General features: G+C 38.9%; 1 protein-coding gene across 1 annotated transcript in view; it reads left to right on the top strand.

Moving 5' to 3' along the window:
- Positions 1 to 19054, top strand: part of DNAH5 (dynein axonemal heavy chain 5) — a 239087-nt gene that overhangs the window by 74309 nt on the left and 145724 nt on the right. The window contains exons 29-35 of the mRNA XM_031666810.1: positions 948 to 1147; positions 4076 to 4229; positions 6789 to 6952; positions 11751 to 11907; positions 14759 to 14971; positions 15662 to 15886; positions 17275 to 17447. Coding sequence (XP_031522670.1) covers positions 948 to 1147; positions 4076 to 4229; positions 6789 to 6952; positions 11751 to 11907; positions 14759 to 14971; positions 15662 to 15886; positions 17275 to 17447 — 1286 coding nt within the window. The remainder of the gene's footprint in view (positions 1 to 947; positions 1148 to 4075; positions 4230 to 6788; positions 6953 to 11750; positions 11908 to 14758; positions 14972 to 15661; positions 15887 to 17274; positions 17448 to 19054) is intronic.

Here is a 19054-nt window from a genome sequence, read left to right as displayed (position 1 = left end):
GATGGAAAAACCAACTGAGAGTTTCTAAGAGTAGCTCAGGCAAGAAATAATGGCTGTTAGATGAGAGGGGAAATAGTAAAGCTAGAAAGGAGAGAAAGGATCAACGGATATTTGAAGAAAATTTGGTGATGAAGGGAACATGATAGGAGAAGGAAGGGGTGGGCTAAAGATGAACTCTAGATTTTTCTTTTTTGCTGAGAGAACTAAGTGGATGAAGGTGCTGACCATGGAGATGGGGAACATGGGAAGGGGGTCAGATTGGGTGACAAGGTGCAAAGATCATGGGCTTGATTAGGGACATGAGTCTGATATTTCACAGATTGTGTTTGGGGTTTCCTTGAAACATCTCAGCAGGGAAATTCAGTAGGCAAATGGATGTGGGTCTTGCCTGGAGATATGAAAGTGATTGAATTCATAGGTGTAAATGAGCTCACACAGAGGGGAACAGAGTGTGGGAAGAAATGAGGGTAAAGGAAGGGCTTGACTAATGGTCTAGGAGAAGGGTGAGGCTGCAGAGGAGACTGGGAAAGTGACCAGAGCCATGGGAGAAATCAGGTTTCTGCTACCTGTGTTCATTCACACGCTGCATTCATTTAACTTTAGAGGTAAATCAGAAATACATTGAATTTTGAGTCAGTGGTTAAAGTTCCAAAATTTAAAAGTGATTTCCATATATTTTCTGTCATCTTTCTTCCTGGACAAGTTTGCTGGGAAATTTTATAAATTAAAGTTCTGTTTTTTAGTCATATCTTTATCTCCATCTCTCCTCATGCATCAGTATCTGCATATACACATTCTATTTATTATATTGCATTTTAGGTCTGGAAATACAAAAGTTTACAGATATATATATGAAGCAAATAGTGAAGATAGGGTCTTTCACCTGGACTGTTAAGGAAGGACATGTGACTTTCATGCAATAACATGAGAGCTTGCCATTTTGATAGGATATCTGTATCAGTGCGGTGAAAGAGAGAGACATTGAGCAAAAGCTGAAGCAAGTGATCAATGAATGGGACAATAAAACATTCACCTTCAGCAGCTTTAAAACCCGTGGAGAGCTCCTCTTGCGAGGAGATAGTACCTCGGAAATCATCGCCAACATGGAGGACAGCTTGATGTTGCTGGGTTCCCTACTGAGCAACAGGTGGGAAACACATCTATCTTTTCCCTTAGATTTGAGAACCATGATAGCAAACATTTCAAATTAATGAAAAATCCATTACAATAATAGCCTTCATACAGTCTACTCAATGTTGAAAATACTTGTTTTCATTAAATCAATTAATTAATTTTTATATCCAAAACATGTTTTTATTCAGGCACCCACTTATAGATACATAATCAAGAGATTATATTTCAGTTATTCTTGGTTTCATTTTGGCCTCAGTCACTTGTTACAGCATGTGTAACTCTGGTTTTATTTCATTATCTTCTATTTGCGGGATATGTCTGAGACCATCCACTGGACAAAATAATGCAACGTTATCATTAGCTACTCAGATTTTGGGGACATTTCAACTTTTCTGCTGACAAGCCTGACTGCACAGCTTACAGCTCTATAGGCTGTAGAATCTAGAAGGAACATTATTTTGAATTCCAGAATAATCATTTTACTCGAAAAACCTTTTTTGCCAGTTTCTGTGGACTAGAAACTCTTAGTTGTTTACATACTTTATTTTTTATATTTGTATAAATTTATGGGGTACATGTGAATTTTTTTTTTTTTTTTTTTTTTTTGAGATGGAGTCTTGCTCTGTCACCCAGTCTGGAGTGCAATGCCGCGATCTCAGCTTACTGCAACTTCAGCCTCCTGGGTTCCAGTGATTCTGCCTCAGCTTCTTGAGTACTGGGATTACAGGCAACAGCCACCATGCCTGGCTAATTTTTGCACTTTTAGTAGAGACAGGGTTTCACCATGTTGGCCAGGCTGGTCTCAAACTCCTGGTCTCAGGTGATCTGCCCGCTTTGGCCTCCCAAAGTGCTGCGGTTACAGGCATGAGCCACCGCATCCGTCCACATGTGAACTTTTGTTACGTGTGTATAATGCGTAGTGGCCACCCCTCACATTTTGGACATACAAACTATACAGTCATGAATTTACATTTCCTTGTTTCATTGCTTCCATTTGCTCTTTCTGAAATAATGTTTTTGTTCCCCAGAATCTTCTCAAATATACGGTAATTGTGCAGAATGTGGATACCATTGAGATATGAATTTGTTGTTCTATTCTCGCTTTAAAATATCACCCAATTCTCTGTATATTTGTGTATCAATACTTTTAATGTTGGAAATACCGTGTACTTCATGCTATTTCAAAAAATTTCTCTTATTTCAGTTTATTTGTTACACTAAAGTAATATGGGGATATAAAGTTAGACCATTAGTGATCTTGAGTTTGGACTTCTCAGGATTTGGTGAGTTTTAATGAACTTGGTTACTATTCATACCAAACCAGAATAAAGGATAGACAGACAATAATATACCCTAGGGAGATAGAAAAGATACACATATAAATATAAATTAAGTAAAAATTATCTAGTTGGGCTGGGAAACTTTTCTTATCAATAGCATCTAATCTACAGATAGAGTTATTGGGAGGAATATTTTTTCAATATATACTTATTGAACCTTTGCTATGTGAGCAATGTACTCTTCTAGGTGCTGTGGATAGAACAACAGATAAAGGAAAGATCTCTGTTTCTATGGACCTATATTCCAGTGAAGAGCACACAAATATTCAGAAAGATGTGTGGAATATTAAAACAATTTGGTTAACAATTAAGAATATGGAAATTAAATTTTATGCAATAATACGACTTCAAGTCCATATTATGTAGGGCTAGAGAGATCCATGAAGGGATAAGAAAAAGAAGAAGAAACATAAAGATAGGCTGTACAATCATTTAGGATTAAGTTTGTAAATAACAGAAACACCACATACAAAATGGCTAACATAACACTGATGTTTATATTGCTCACGTGTAAAAGAATTCTTAACATAGATGGTTCAGGTTGGAATGGGGACTTCACCACATCATCAGGGACCCAAGTTTGGTCTGGCTCACTCATCTGTCTTTCCCAGGTGTGACCTTATTCCCCATGCTACCCATTACATCCAGTGCCACTACTCAACATTTCATGTAGAAATGCAACACGCCAGATACACCGAAGGAACTTAAAAAAAAATCCCGATGCCAGGGCCACGTCCCAGACTCATTGAATCAGAGTCTCTGTAGGTAGGACCCAGGCAGGCATCAGTAATTTTTAATGCTGGCGAGATGATTCCAGTGTTCAGCTATGAGATCATTCCAGTGTTCAGCTAAATTAAGCACTGTCGATGTGGAACTTAGTCTTCTGACTGCACATTACTGCAAAGGGAAGCCGGGAAATTCAGTAATTTAGCTGGGTAGTTATGAGCCCACATGGAAAAGCAGAAGGAGAAAAGGACATTGGGAGGCTACCCGCAGGCAGTCTGTCTTAAAGAGGAAAAGGGGAAGACAGATTAACTATGGAAAAGGCAGTAACCTTGCACACATGTATATCAAACATGAGTGGGTTGGACACAGGTATGTGGGAAGTTAGGAAGAGACTCAGAAAAGGGGAGGCTAATGAGAGAGTCCGGGTGTTATCATATTTGAAGATTGAATTAGTTGTCTGGTCCCCACTGATGATTCTATAAAGGCTCCATATTATATGAAAAACCAGAGACTCCATGAAATAGGCACAGAAGTTCAGTAGAGCAAATGTGATTCTCACAGCCGTAGCAGCACTGAGGGTAATTATATCACCCTGGAAGCTTGGTGGAATCAAGTCTAATGCCTGACCTACTCCTTAGATTACAAATCTGCCACCCTTCTCTACACTCTGGATCGAAAGGGAAAAAGCTAGACTAACAATGCACAATAAATGGGGATGAATTAATCACTTGGTTGCATCACTTTAAAAGCCAGCAACGTAATGAAGGTTGTAAAGAAAGAGGTTAAAAATTAAGACTTTTAAAAAACCTTTTTAGTTTGAAAACCACAGCACAACCAAAACCAAAACCAAATCCTAAACCTATTTCTTATTTTAGGTACAATATGCCATTCAAAGCCCAGATTCAAAAATGGGTGCAGTACCTTTCCAACTCAACAGACATCATCGAGAGCTGGATGACAGTGCAAAACCTGTGGATTTATTTAGAAGCCGTCTTTGTGGGAGGAGACATTGCCAAGCAGTTGCCCAAGGTTTCCTAATCTTCTTTATGATTTCATCATATTTTTTCAGAGCAAGATCTCAGAACGAATACACCCTTAAATAATGCAATAATATTCCACTTCCATTGAACCCCTTCCTTCAATATTTTGTTGTCACTGTTAATACTGTTATTCTGCAACAGGAGTGAGGAATTGTGGAAAGGAAAGGGGTGACAATCAGAGTAAGAATGCTGCAAAACTGTGGAGGTTTGATAGATAATAGACCGTTAAAAAACAAAGAATAAGTGGTTGCATAATTGATATGCTTCTTTAGATAATTTCAAGGTAGAATTTGGAACTGTAGAATTATGGTGCAGTTATCTTGACAATGGTAGGCTAATTTGTTCTACTACTGACATTTTAAAGTAATCCATACTATGCAATGTACCCAATTATATCTGTACAGTACATTTGAGGGGTGGATATTTGCAGAAAAAATCCCCAAAACAAAAAGACCTTCTTTTCGAGATGTCGAGTATATATTTATCATCAAATCATAACCTTCTTACTAGGTATATATGGAATATATTTTGAGATTTTTAAATGAACACTTTAACCAATTCTTAAGGATTCTTATTCAATTACCTTAAACTGTATGCAAGATTATAACATTTTAACAATATATTTGAGTTTTAGAAGCATGATTATATTAAATGTTTTCATGACATAGGTTTCCGAACTTCTTTGGTTAGTTTTCAGTTTAATTACAGATGACAGATCAAATTAGACTGCAGACCATTTATTTTGGAGGCAGTAGTGAAATGTGTTCACTCACTAAATTTTACTTTATTTTTGATTTGCATTTGTGCATGTTTTTTATCTTCTTTTTTTTTTTTTTTAAAGGTTTTAAGTAGGAGGTTTGGATTTTTTTTTTTTTTAAATTATACTTTAAGTTCTGGGATACATGTGCAGAACGTGCAGGTTTGTCACATAGGTATACATGTGCCATGGTGGTTTGCTGAACCCAGCAACCCGTCATCTACATTAGGTATTTCTCTTAATGCTATCCCTACCCTTTTCCCACACCCCCTGACAGGCCCCAGTGTGTGATGTTCCCCTCCCTGTGCCCATATGTTCTCATTGTTTAATTCCCACTTATGAGTGAGAACATGTGGTATTTGGTTTTCTGTTCCTGTGCTAGCTTGCTGAGAATGATGGTTTCCAGCTGCATCCATGTCACTGCAAAGGACATGAACTCCTTCTTTTTTATGGCTGCATAGTATTCCATGGTGTATATGTGCTACATTTTCTTTATCCAGTATAACATTGGGGGGCATTTGAGTTGGTTCCAAGTCTTTCCTTTTGTGAACAGTGCTGCAATAAACATATGTGTGCATGTGTCTTTATAGTAGATTGATTTATAATCCTTTGGGTATATACCCAGTAATGGGATTGCTGGGTCAAGTGGTATTTCTAGTTCTAGCTCCTTGAGGAATTGCCACACTGTTTTGACTTTTGTTGCAATTGCTTTTGGTGTTTTAGTCATTAAGTCTTTGCCCATTCCTATGTCCTGAATGGTATTGCCTAGGTTATCTTCTAGGGTTTTTATGGTTTTAGGTCTTATGTTTAGATCTTTAATCCACCGTGAGTTAATTTTTGTATAAGGTGTAAGGAAGGAGTCCAGTTTCAGTTTTCTGCGTATGGCTAGCCAGTTTTCCCAACATCATTTAATAAATAGGGAATCCTTTCCCCATTGCTTGTTTTGTTGGGTTTGTCAAAGATCAGATGGTTGTAGATGTGTGGTGTTATTTCTGAGGCTTCTGTTCTGTTTCCTTGGTCTATATGTCTGTTTTGGTACCAGTACCATGCTGTTTTGGTTACTGTAGCCTTGAAGTTTAGTTGGAAGTCAGGTAGCATGATGCCTCCAGCTTTGTTCTTTTTGCTTAGGATTGTCTTGGCTATATGGGTTCTTTTTTGGTTCCATATGAAATTTAAAGTAGTTTCTTTTCTAATTATTTGAAGGAAGTCAATGATAGCTTGATGGGAATAGCGTTGAATCCAGCCTGGACAACAGAGTGAGACCCTGTCTTAAAAAAAAAAGAAGAAAACTTATATGATTCCTGCCCTCTCAAGATAATCTGTGCATTTGCCATTAAATTTTTTTACAATATTCCAGTTATACTGGAATTAATTTTGTATCTTTATTTTTAAATACTTTTTCTACATAAACAAACAATCCAGTGCTCAATATAGAAAATATAAAAATAGGAAATGTACTTCATTTAGAGATAACCCCTGAAAAGAAAGATGTGTCCTTTCTTTTCATATTTTCTTGAATTGTATTATTACTTTTGTATTCATTTCTTGTTTTAACTTAACATAATGGGAGTCCCAAGGTTGAGCTAAGGATACTTACTTAATACAGGGGATGATTCGGCACAGAAAGCCCAATACGAACTTCAATAAAATGTGTATGACATTTGGCGTATATTGCTTGGATATCTGGACCGGTTAAAACTCTAGCCTCAACTGGAGGAATGTGAGATACTTTGTCTTTGAGATCACAGACGTGTCCAAATCTAAGTGTGCTTTGTTACCTTGTTCTCATAGGAAGCCAAGCGCTTTTCTAACATAGATAAATCTTGGGTGAAGATCATGACTCGGGCACATGAAGTGCCCAATGTAGTTCAGTGCTGTGTTGGAGATGAGACTCTGGGGCAGCTGTTACCGCACTTGCTGGACCAGTTGGAGATATGCCAGAAATCCCTTACTGGGTAAGTTCCCTGGCTCTTTGAAAGCTCTCAGTATCCTTGAGACAAAAGGATATAGGGAGACTAGATAGCATTAGCCAAATTTGTTTTCGTTTGCTAAGGCTTAATTCATGTATAAAGCTGTTGCACAGATGAAACTGATATTTTGAAGCCTTATGTTCTCATCAAACACTTGCTAGATTTGTCCTGATGTTGGACTCATGGGACTTAACGTTGCTTCCATCACTGGGATAAGACCGTATGAACATTCTCATACAGTGCCTGCTTTTAAAAATTAATGCACCTGTTTTTCTGATATTCTTCTTGGATAAACATCTATAGAACCAACATATTTTATTATGCTCATTATATGAAACAGTGTTTAGTATATACATGCAATCAGGATTATATTAAAAAGTATCTAATATAATATCTATCTACACACACATTTATGTGTATGGAGGCTTGGTGAATTCCAAGAGTCATAAAGTTTTTTTGTTTGTTTTTTTTCCCTTGGTTAATCACAATAAAATAATGTAAGTAGAAATATGTTACATAGTAGTATGCTAAGTGTACATTGACAAGGAAGTTAAACTCAAGCACCTGAGCATTTAATTTAAATAATGATGTCTCCTTGGCCCACTCGGAGACAGTTATCTTTCCCCATGAATTTATCCTGATGGCCTCATGACCTGTACTAGTGTCCTGTGAATAGCCAGCTTGTCCTGTGCACTGCAGGACTCAGCTCATCGAAGCCAGGCTGCCCTCGTAGTCATGGGTGATGGCTAAAATACTGGGCTTCAAATGGTGCTCTGGCAGGAATTTGATGAAATAGATAGTTTATTAAAGTTGAACAAAAAAAGTGACTATACTAAAAATGGAAAAAAGACCTGTATGGGGGTGCTTGTAAGCAATATGGATTACTTATTTATTCTTGGCTAACCAGAAAAGTTTTGGGACGGCTGCTGAAAAATAACCATGCAATGAGAAAGTTAAGGTCAAAGGAAAAAAAGGGCTAATAAGCTCAGAGGGTAAAATTGGTGCAGAGAAAAACTACAAATGGACCTTAGATTAGAGAGCAAAGATCCTTCCTGGGGCCCAAGGTAAACGGTGACAAATGATAGGTTCATGAGATTCATAGACTAAAAGTTACTTGGGGAGACATTGTTTTCTTGTCCTCAAATTGATAATTTGGACGAATTTCTATTGTGTATCCTTTTAAAAGGGAACCCAGAGCAGAATCTTCATCTACTTTCTTATCACAGCATGAATCAAACATGAGCCTCTCTAATGGAATGGCTTCATCCAGGGAACTAAGAGAATGGAATCACTGCATACACTTTAATGAATCCTCCATGAATATCACTTTCATATCTATGTTGGTGGAAGGTATTGGGCAGCATAAGACGTGAGAGATGTAAACCCTGACAAGAATGCAGAGGACAGGCAGTCTGCACTGCTGGTTAAGGACAAATTCATAGGCTTCAGCATATAGCTGGGGAGATGTGGAAGTTGGTGGACTTTTAGGAAAGTTGAGGAGTCTGAGCAAAACCATGCTTACATGGATGTCCACCCCACTACCTTGAAGCTAGCGGTAGGGCCAAAATTTTCTGTTGCAAATATTTGCACGTTTACTCTAATTTAGGTGATGGGTGTTTCAAAGGCCTGTGCTATAGAGCAGAGGTCCTCAAACCTTGGAACCAGTCCGTGGCCTGTTAGGAACAGGGCTGCACAGCAGAAGGTGAGTAGCAGGTGAGTGAGCGAAGGTTCATCTGTGTTTACAGCTGCTCCTCATCACTCTCAATATCACCTGAGCTCTGCCTCCTGTGAGATCAGCAGCAACATTACAGTCTCATAGTAGTGCAAACCCTATTGTGAACTGCGCATGTGAGGGATCTAGGTTGCGCACTCCTTATGAGAATCTAATGCCTGATGATCTGTCACTGTTTCCCATCATCTCCAGATGGGACCATCTAGTTGCAGGAAAACAAGGTGAGGTCTCTCACTGACTCTACTTTATGGTGAGTTGTGTAATTATTTTTACCATGTAATAATAATAGAAACATAAGTGCACAATAATAATAGAAGTAAAGTACACAGTAAATATATTGCACTTGGATCATCCTGAAACCACCCCAACCCCAGGTCTGTAGAAAAATTGAAAAATTGTCTTCCATGAAATTGGTCCCTGGTGGCACAAAGGTTGAGGATTGCTGCTATAGAGTTACCACTATATACCTAAAGAGGCTTTTTAAACACCATGGCTGTAGCCAACACCAATATCAGTAAAGTATCCTTTAAATGTTCACTTTAAAGCAAAACCATTTGCAAGTAATTCTTCTAACATAAACGTCTAGAAAAATGGAGTCTTAGGGATTAATTAGTTGATCTCCTTTATAAAATTATTAGATCAAGTCAAGTAACTGTTGAAGGACAAAAAGGTTGTTTTCTAATGATGGATGCTGCGCCATTCCATTTAGCCTAATAATTTTTTAGCATGACCAAATGTGGTTCAGGCACCACTGACAGTTCTTAGATATAGACCCAGCATGAGTGCTATGTGCCTAACACCAGGATCAGGTCAGAGAGAACGAGGAAAGGGTTTCTGAAAGTTTCCCTGCTCTGGGGGTTCTTCAACGTGGAAGGACTGAGGGGCAGGGATCACTAAGACATCATGCAGGTTCAGTCACCCCTTGCTGAGGAATTGTCTACTGGACTACCTACAGCTGAGTTTATTACTTTTCTCTCCCTTCCTCATCTTCCACCCACCACCACAGACAGACAGACAGACAGACAGACACACACACACACACACACACACATGCACATGCACAACCACCCCTCTATTTTTTTTTCTCTTTTTTGTTTTTGAGATGGGGTCTCACTCTGTCACCCAGGCTGGAGTGCAATGGTGCAATCTCGGCCCACTGCAGTCTCCGTCTCCCAGGTTCAAGTGATTCTCCTACCTTAGCCTCTCGAGTAGCTGGGATTACAGGGGTGCACCACCACACCCAGCTATTTTTTGCATTTTTTTTTTTCTTTTTCAGTAGACACGAGGTTTCACCATGTTGGCCAGATTGGTCTCAAACTCCTGACCTCAGGTCATCCACCCACCTCGGCCTCCCAGAGTGCTGGGATTACAGGCGTGAGTCACTGCACCTGGCCTATTTTTCTCTTTTTTATTCTTTCTTTTTACTATGAACATATTGTACTCTATCACCCAACATTTGGGCATTATTTTATAACCACGCAGAGAAAATGTCTACTCTAAAATTGTTCACACTTTAAAAAAATTTTTATTTTATTTATTAAGTTTTTACTGAGCTTTCCCTTTTGATTCTGTTACCAAGAAGAGGTTATGAGCAACATTTGTAAGCCTCGTGTAAACATTTGAGAAATCGTATTTATACAAAAATGACACCCTCCCAAGCTGTCGAGGATCAGCATGGACAGGAAGGGTCTTCACACAGATCAGATTGTAATTTGAGTTGGGGTCATCGGACTGTGTCCGTGAATATAAGGTATCTTCTCTATACCGTCACAGGAGTTTGGCTGTCAACAACAAACACTGGGGTCTACTCGAGGGTGGAGGTGGCAGGAGGGTGAGGATTGGAAAACTACCTATCAGGTACTATGCTTATTACCCGGGTGATGAAATAATCTGTATACCAACCTCCCGACATGCAGTTGACCTATATAACAAACCTGCACATGTACCCCTGAACCTAAAATAAAAGTTGAGGCCAGGTGTGATGGCTCATGCCTGTAATCTCAGCACTTTGGGAGGTTGAGGCGGGTGGATCATTTGAAGTCAGGAGTTCGAGACCAGCCTTGGCTAACATGGTGAAACCCCATCTCTACTAAAAAAAAAAAGAAAGAAAAAAGAAAAAAAATTAGCCGAGCATGGTGGCACAAGCCTGTAGTTGCAGCCACTTTGGAGGCTGAAGCAGGAGAATCACTTGAACCCGGGAAGTGGAGGTTGCAGTGAGCCAAGGTCATGCCACTGCACTTCAGTGAAAGAGTGAGATTCTGTCTCAAATAAAAAAGTCGAAAAAGGGCTAAAATGAATAATAATACAAGTGATAAGGGAAGAGCAAAAATTAAAAAAAATTAAAACAGCTGGTAAAGTTTCAAAAAGAAGTACAATTAAAATAATTGTAACAAAATATGCTAGAAAATGAAGATAGAAAGCTATAGTTAAGAAAACAACAGAATACACATATCCATAGCATCAGGAATGACCGTAACAGAAAGAAATACAGAAACAAAAGCCTGCCTGAAAGCAGCTCCGTGATCGGAACATCCAGTGAACTTTGGAAACTCCTGGAGGCAGAGACGAGCGCCACAGCTTTTCCACGGAGCTCGTCACAGCTGGGTTTTGCTTCCGCTTGGATGATGAATTCATTGGATTCTCTTTTAAGTTACAATTTCAAGTATTGTAGGGAGCCTTTAGATGACACAGTGCTGGGCTTGGAAACCCAAACCCAAACCCAAAACCAAAACCTGCCTGGGTGTGTTTTTATCTTACTCTCTACCTAGAATGTACAAGATTTTCCAGACTGTGCAACAGGTGTACATTATACTTGTGAAAAAGGAGGGAATTCCGCCACCAATTTTGGGAAAAAATTATTTCTCCATCAGAATATGGAATGTTATTTGACAAAATTCTTAAAAAATCGAAAAATTGTCGAGAAGTCATGTGGGAAAATCAGAATGTTACAAGTCACACAATCTTCCCCCCTTTTCCCATCCAGGTTAATTTATTCTTTGAATGATGGGCTTTGTGTGGTTATAAAGGTTTATGTTTTTCCTCTCCTCGCAGGTACTTGGAGAAAAAGCGGCTGTGCTTTCCTCGGTTTTTCTTCGTCTCAGATCCTGCCCTTCTAGAGATTCTGGGGCAGGCATCGGACTCCCACACCATACAGGCCCATTTGCTGAATGTGTTTGACAACATTAAATCTGTCAAGTTCCATGACAAGGTTCGCCTAATTCTAATGGCAGGCCAACAGTCACCGTACCTTAGAACCTCAACTATCTTTAAGTAGCTCTTTGAAAACGGGTTTATAGCAAGGGTTGCCTCCCTGTTCATTAGCTCTTGGCCAGTGACTAAAAAAAAATCTTGGGGCCCAATTTACCTTCAGAACTGTATAATTTCTTATTATCCAAAGTGTAGATTCAAATTTAAAAAATGCTAGTTTAGGATTAAGAATGCATTTTATGTAGCATTCATGGTTTTACACACCAAGTTAACTAGTCAGAAATCCAACAAGATAAAAAACCAGCTGTTCACAAAATAACGTCTTAACTAAACAGACTTGCCCTTATGATTCAATTGTTTTAATCTGGTTTCGGCATACTTTATTCAAATTTTTTTTTTTTTTTTTTTACACTTCCATGTGTCTAGAATCACGAAGCTGCATGAGACTCACGATAGGTCAGTTAACTTGATGGAGACCACACCTGCACAGCTGCCGAAATCTATTGTCTAATCCATCCCTCCACCCAAATTCCCTAGGAAAGTGACTCTTCTTGTTAGATATCGTATTCAGTTTCCCTCTGGTGCTTCATACAAAACCCTAGTAACATTCATTTCTTCATCCTAGCATGCAGTGTTATATTTATTGAGCAACTACCATGTTCCAGATGTCATGCTTAACACTGGGAATACACTAGCCTTCCGTGAACTTGTGCTCGGGTCGGGGAGACAGGGAAGTAAACAAGTAACCCTCAGAGTGCAGTTAGGGGGTGTTAGAGCTATTCCATTCGAAGCAATGAAAAGCCACTTGTTAAGGCCAAGCTGCTTGCTATCTGCTAGACATGATGCTGGCCTGGGGTTCCCAGGAAGAATATATTGTGATCAACAGTGAAGTCAGTTTTATGTAGTATAACACTTCAGAGAAATTGGGCAATTAAATTGCTGATAATTTGGGACTTCAATGATTATTATTGTGCTTCATTAAGCACAAAGATCATGAGAATGCCCATCAGGGAGCCCTCACCTGGGTGTATGGGGGTGTCAGGGAAGGCTTTCTGCAGGAGAATGTAAATTTGCGCTGATGTTTTAAAGGTAAGTGGAATATAACCTTGCAGGTGAAGGGAAGTACGGTCAGGTCAGAAGAAGAGCATGTGCAAAGGAGTTGTGGGCGCCCGGAGGTGTGGGAAGCCTAGGATGTCAGCAGCGTGGCTGTGTGAGGGAGTGTATTCATTTCCTAGGGCTGCCACGGCTTAAAACAACAGAAATGTATTCTCTCAAAGTTCTGGAGGCTAGAGGTGACTGCATCTTAAATTGATCACATCTGCAAAGACGCTATTCCCAAATAATGTCACATTCACGGGTGTCAGGGCTTAGGACTTCAGTATATCTTTTTGAAAGTCACAATTGGGCCCACAACAGGGAGCCATGAGCAAAGAGTGAAGTGGGGATGGGCAAGATTCCAAAGGCCAAGCGCATCACATGATGGAATTCTGCTTCATCCCGAACATGATAAAAAGCCATGGGAGGCATTTAAGCAGGACAGTGACCTGATCTGTGTTTCAGAAACATTCTCTGGTGCAGTGTAGGAGGCGGAATGAAAGGGGGCAAGGAAATCGATGTAAGAAGCCATTGCAAAATCGGGATAAAAAAGGCTGAACAGCTGTAACAAGGCTTGGTTAGAGGGGACAGAGAGGAAGGAAAACAGGATGGATTTTAAAGGTTCAAAAATCAGTGTTTCTTGTTGTTTTATTGGGTGTGTGGGTTGAAAGAAGGGACTTAATTCATCAGAAAAATCTTCCTGATGTTTTGCTTAAATCCTCTGCCACAGCACTAGGACATCATGGTCCAAGAGCAAAGCTTCTCACTGTCTCAAGTTGTATGGAAGATAATTTAAGTATCTTTCAGCATCTTATTTACCATGTAGCTCACTTTTGTTAGTTAAATGCCCACAGACTTTTAGCCTTTGTTCTTAGCAGTTGCTTCTTAAGATCGTGTTGCTTTTGTTTTTTGCTGCTCCTGCCATAAGGTTTCTACAGTCAGGGGCAGATTTTGTTTGTGTGGGTGCTAAATCTTGTAAAATTATAAATACAAATTCATATTCAAGACCTTGGAAACGGTCTGTGTAAGTGAGGGGCCCTGAAGCTGAAGCCCCATTAGCTTTTTGGTAGATCACTTCTGTCTACAGCTAAGGAGGACTTAGTATAACATTTTAGATTTTAGAAGCCTCATTTCATTTGGGAAACTTTAGAGATTTTAAAAATCATCATATTTGTATTAAATATTTCTTTTAGAAAATAAGTTTCCCCCCTTACAGTATAGTTTATTTAGAATTGATTGATTTCTTTCTTTCTTTCTTTCTTTCTTTCTTTCTTTTTTGAGACGGAGTCTCGCTGTTGTCCCCCAGCCTGGAGTGCAATGGCATGGTCTCGGTTCACTGCAACCTCTGCCTCCTGGGTTAAAGCGATTCTCCTGCCTCAGCCTCTCAAATAGCTGGGATTACAGGCACCCCACCACCATGCCCAGCTAATTTTTGTATTTTTAGTAGAGCTGGGTTTCACCATATTGCCCAGGCTGTTCTTGAACTCCGGACCTCGGGTGATCCACCTGGCACGGCCTCCCAAAGTGCTGGGATTACAGGTGTGAGCCACTGCGCCCAGCCTGAAATTGATCTTGTATTGGCTTTTAGATTCAAGGCTTTTTTAAAAAAATTGTTTTTAAGTAGTTTATATTTGGCTTTTACAGTATTTTATAATCTGTAGCTTTACTTTCTATGGGAAGGACAAGTCAAAGTCAAGAATTAGTTTTTACTTTTTATATGACTATAGCTTTTTTTTGTTTGTTTGTTTCTAACATAGATCTATGATCGAATTCTGTCAGTTTCCTCTCGAGAGGGTGAGACGATTGAATTGGATAAACCTGTCATGGCAGAGGGCAATGTAGAAGTTTGGCTTAATTCTCTTTTGGAAGAATCTCAGTCCTCATTGCATCTTGTGATTCGCCAGGCAGCTGCAAATATTCAAGAAACAGGTTTCCAACTAATTGAATTTCTTTCATCCTTCCCTGCTCAGGTCAGTGTATTGAAATTGGAAAGTATGTTTTGTAAAATAGTCATTTTAAATCTCAGACATTACCTATTGTAAGCTTCACAAACGGCTATAATTTAACTCTAGACCAGTATTAAGATTTTCATAAGGACTCATTAAATATACTTAACCTTAAAGATTTTTAACTACAGATTATATGGTCATATATCTGTAGACTTAAATGTATATTTGGGTTATAGATATATTTGATGTATTGTCTTTAACTTAAAACAGTTTTCTTCCTACTCAATCTTTTGATGTAACAATGTACAAAAATCATGAAAATGTACTGATTGAACACTTTACTAAAAAAATGAAAAATAGATTTCAGCATTAAAATACAGGAAACAATGTTTTCTTCGTTACTGTGATTAATAAAAATTTGGTGAGCATCTGCTCTGTCTCAACATTATGCTAGTTTGGGTAAAGCAAGTTTCAGACATTCTTTGCCTGCAGGCAACTTAAAATCTATCTAGGGAGAAATGTGACTTCAACATAAATGACTTAAAATGATAAGAAATTGAATTTCCATAGGTTATAAAAAAAGATATCAAAGTTGATGTAATCATGGCTTTACACTTGCGTAAGAATCACAACTATTGACCACGTTGTAATTTCTATTTAAATACATAAATACGCCATACAAATTCATAAAGCCTTTTTTATTTCCATAAGGTTGGATTATTAGGAATTCAGATGATATGGACACGGGATTCAGAAGAAGCCCTTAGAAATGCCAAGTTTGATAAAAAAATCATGCAGAAAACTAATGAGACTTTCCTGGAGCTACTCAATACACTGATAGACATCACCACGAGGGATCTGAGTTCCATGGAACGAGTGAAATATGAGACTCTGATTACTATTCATGTGCACCAAAGGGATATCTTTGATAACCTGGTAAATTCTTTATAAATGCTGTGGCATGTAGAGAAAAACAAATTCTAGACACTCTCTGTGTTTACCCGGTAGAACTAGTTTGATTGAGTTCAAGGAAAAGATTAAATTCTGGCTAAGAATCATGTTCGTAATCAGAGTTTGTTTTTCAGTCTTAAAAAAAGCTTTCTTTTCAGTCTTAACTGAATGTAAATCATATTCTGATGATCTATGCTAAGATGTTATTGAGGCAATTAGACTTTATTAAAAATATTTTAACGTGATGATTTTTAATGTTAAAATTGTCATGTAGCATCTGAAAAGCCTTCATACATCTTTTTTGCTTTTTACCTATTAATTGAAGATCACTACTTTCTTGCTATGAAAATTATTAGTACTATTGCTTAGTAGAGCTGTTTAGGACTTCCCTTAAGGCTTTCGAAAAATCGCATTCTTAACAAGTTTTGCTACATTTTATGTCATTGATTGCAAATGGCCTTTCCTAATAGAGCTTCTGACATTCAGGTGTCCCACATTTTTGCTTTTAAAGAGAGAACAGGGTGGGAAAAGAGAGTTTTGTAGCTATAGAAAATGGGAAATAAAAAGAAGTGAAATTTGTCGTCTACTGTAAAATACGCTAGGTAAGAGGCAAAAAGCTCTTATTTTCATAATAATTTTCTGGATTTGTCTCACCACATTATGTAAAAAAGATTATGAAAGATTGGTCCTGATGTAATGGAAGTAAAGGTAGCACATTGAAGCTATTGTGTGCTAATCTCCTGCCTTAATAGTTAAGCACACTACTTGTCTCTCTGAGAAATGAAGGGCTCAGGCTAATTTTAGATTTCTTATTTGTCAAAGAAAATGATGAAAGTGGCTTAAAACTTTGGCTAAAAGATCTGGACAAAAGCATTGCCAGGCAATGGCCTGTCATTTAGATGTTAGAAATTTTGGCCCAATGTAATTCTTGGGAAAAATAATTACTGGATTAAAAAACCCCAACAATGTACTTTGTTATAGTCTTAAGAGATGTCTTTTTCCTAATGAGATTGTTTAGTTCTGTCTTCGTATGCCAAAACATACTTTTTTCATGGTTAGGACTATGGCATTAGGCACTTAAGGGTGAAATTTAAGAAATGAATATCTTATTATTAAAATGTGTAAAGCCACTTAAATTGGAGGGGCATAATTAGGGGTTTCTCTTGAGTTTTCTTACTCCCATGTCTTCCAAAGTTTCTTTTTTTACTCATCAATAGATGAATGGGTTGGCTGGTGATATAGTTGACACCTCTGAAATAGTTGGATTGTCTATGAGTTTCATTTATTTCACTTTATGATCTACATGAATGCTAATGCGTATATTTAATGAGTGATTCTCATCACAGCTCTAACATATACCTTTTGAATTTCAGTGTCATATGCATATCAAGAGTCCTATGGACTTTGAGTGGCTGAAACAGTGCAGATTTTACTTTAACGAAGATTCTGACAAGATGATGATTCACATCACAGATGTGGCTTTCATATACCAGAATGAATTTTTAGGCTGCACTGACAGGCTTGTCATAACTCCACTTACAGACAGGTGATGGAGCCCTTCTCCCCATCCCCTACCGTTTTTATTCTCTCGAGTTGCTCAGGGGATTTTTGCTTAAATTCTCTTAGGGTTTATAGACTCTTTTATACTAAAACCTTTGAAATTTAGTATTTTTAGCTTTATACCTGTGTCTTCACAGGGGATTTAGGTTTGTGACTGACACTGACCTTGCTTCCTCTGCCTTCAGTCTTCTAGAGGCAGAGGTTAAATGTATAAACACTGTGGACGCACAATGGGCAGGAAAGGGAATTAATTGCTGTGTGTTGTCAGGTGCAAATCACAGTGGATCTTGGGGGGCTGCTTGAGTATCTGTTGTTCTTACTAAAAGACAATTAAGATTTTCTTTTTTTTTAAGCAGGAAAGAAATCGAGTATCAGTGCAGGTAAAAGTGGGGAGAGACCACTGGCAAGGCTTCCAGAGTGTTAACTCTTCCCTTGGCCTGCTATTTATGAGTTGTATTAGTGACACCTGCCACTGCAACCTCCCTAGACTCAGTCTCCTCATTTGTAAGATGAGCTAAGCCAGCAGTCCCCAATCTTTCTGGCACCAGGGACTGGTTTCGTGGAAGACAATTTTTCTACGGACAAGGGGGTGGGTGATGGTTTCAGGATGATTCAAGTGCATGCCATTTATTGTGCACTTTATTTCTATTATTACATTGTAATAGATAATGAAATAATTATACAATTCACTGTAATTTAGATTCACTGGGAGCCCTGAGTGTGTTTTTCTGCAACTGGATAGTCTCATCTGGAGGTGATGGGAGACAGTGACAGATCATCAGGCATTAGATTCTTGTAAGGAGCGAGCGACCTAGATCCCTCACACACACAGTTCACAATAGGGTTCATGTGCAGTTCACAATAAAGGCTGTGCTCCTATGAGAATCTAATACTGCCACTGATACGACAGGAGGCAGAGCTCAGGTGGTAATGTGAGCCATGGAGAGTGGCTGTAAATACAGATGAAGCTTCTCTCACTTGCCCACTGCCCACCTCCTGCTGCGTGGCCCGGTTCCTAATGGACCATGGACCAATTCTCTGTCCTCATTCAGCTCCAATACTGGTCTGTGGCCTGGGGGCTGGGGACCCTTGAGCTACGTTGTCTCTAAGGGTGCTTGCAGGGCTAATATTCTGTGATTTGCTTAGTCTAATTTGAACTTTGTAGTATCAACTACATTGTTTATTTTTGCTTCAGGGATGCCCTGAATGCTCATTATGGTCAAACGGCTTGCATTAATCATTCCATATTGTATACATATAACATAACATTACATTGTGTCCCGTAATTATATACAATGATGATTTGTCCATTAAAAATAATGTTCATTTAAAAAGTAGGCCAGGCACGGTGGCTCACGCTTGAAATCCCAGCACCTTGGGAGGCCGAGGCAGGCGGCTCACAAGGTCAGGAGATGGGGACCATCCTGGCTAACACGGTGAAACTTCGTCTCTACTAAAAATACAAAAAATTAGCCAGGTGTGGTGGCGTGTGCCCATAGTCCTGGCTACTCGGGAGGCTGAGGTAGGAGAATCGCTTGAACCCAGGAGGTGGAGGTTGCAGTGAGGCAAGATCACGCCACTGCACTCCAGCCT

The sequence above is a fragment of the Papio anubis genome, chromosome 5, assembly GCF_008728515.1.
Source record: "Papio anubis isolate 15944 chromosome 5, Panubis1.0, whole genome shotgun sequence".
NCBI classification, from domain to species: domain Eukaryota; kingdom Metazoa; phylum Chordata; class Mammalia; order Primates; family Cercopithecidae; genus Papio; species Papio anubis.
The sequence above is the reverse complement of the archived record's forward strand: the minus strand, read 5'-3'. Positions and strand labels throughout refer to the sequence as shown.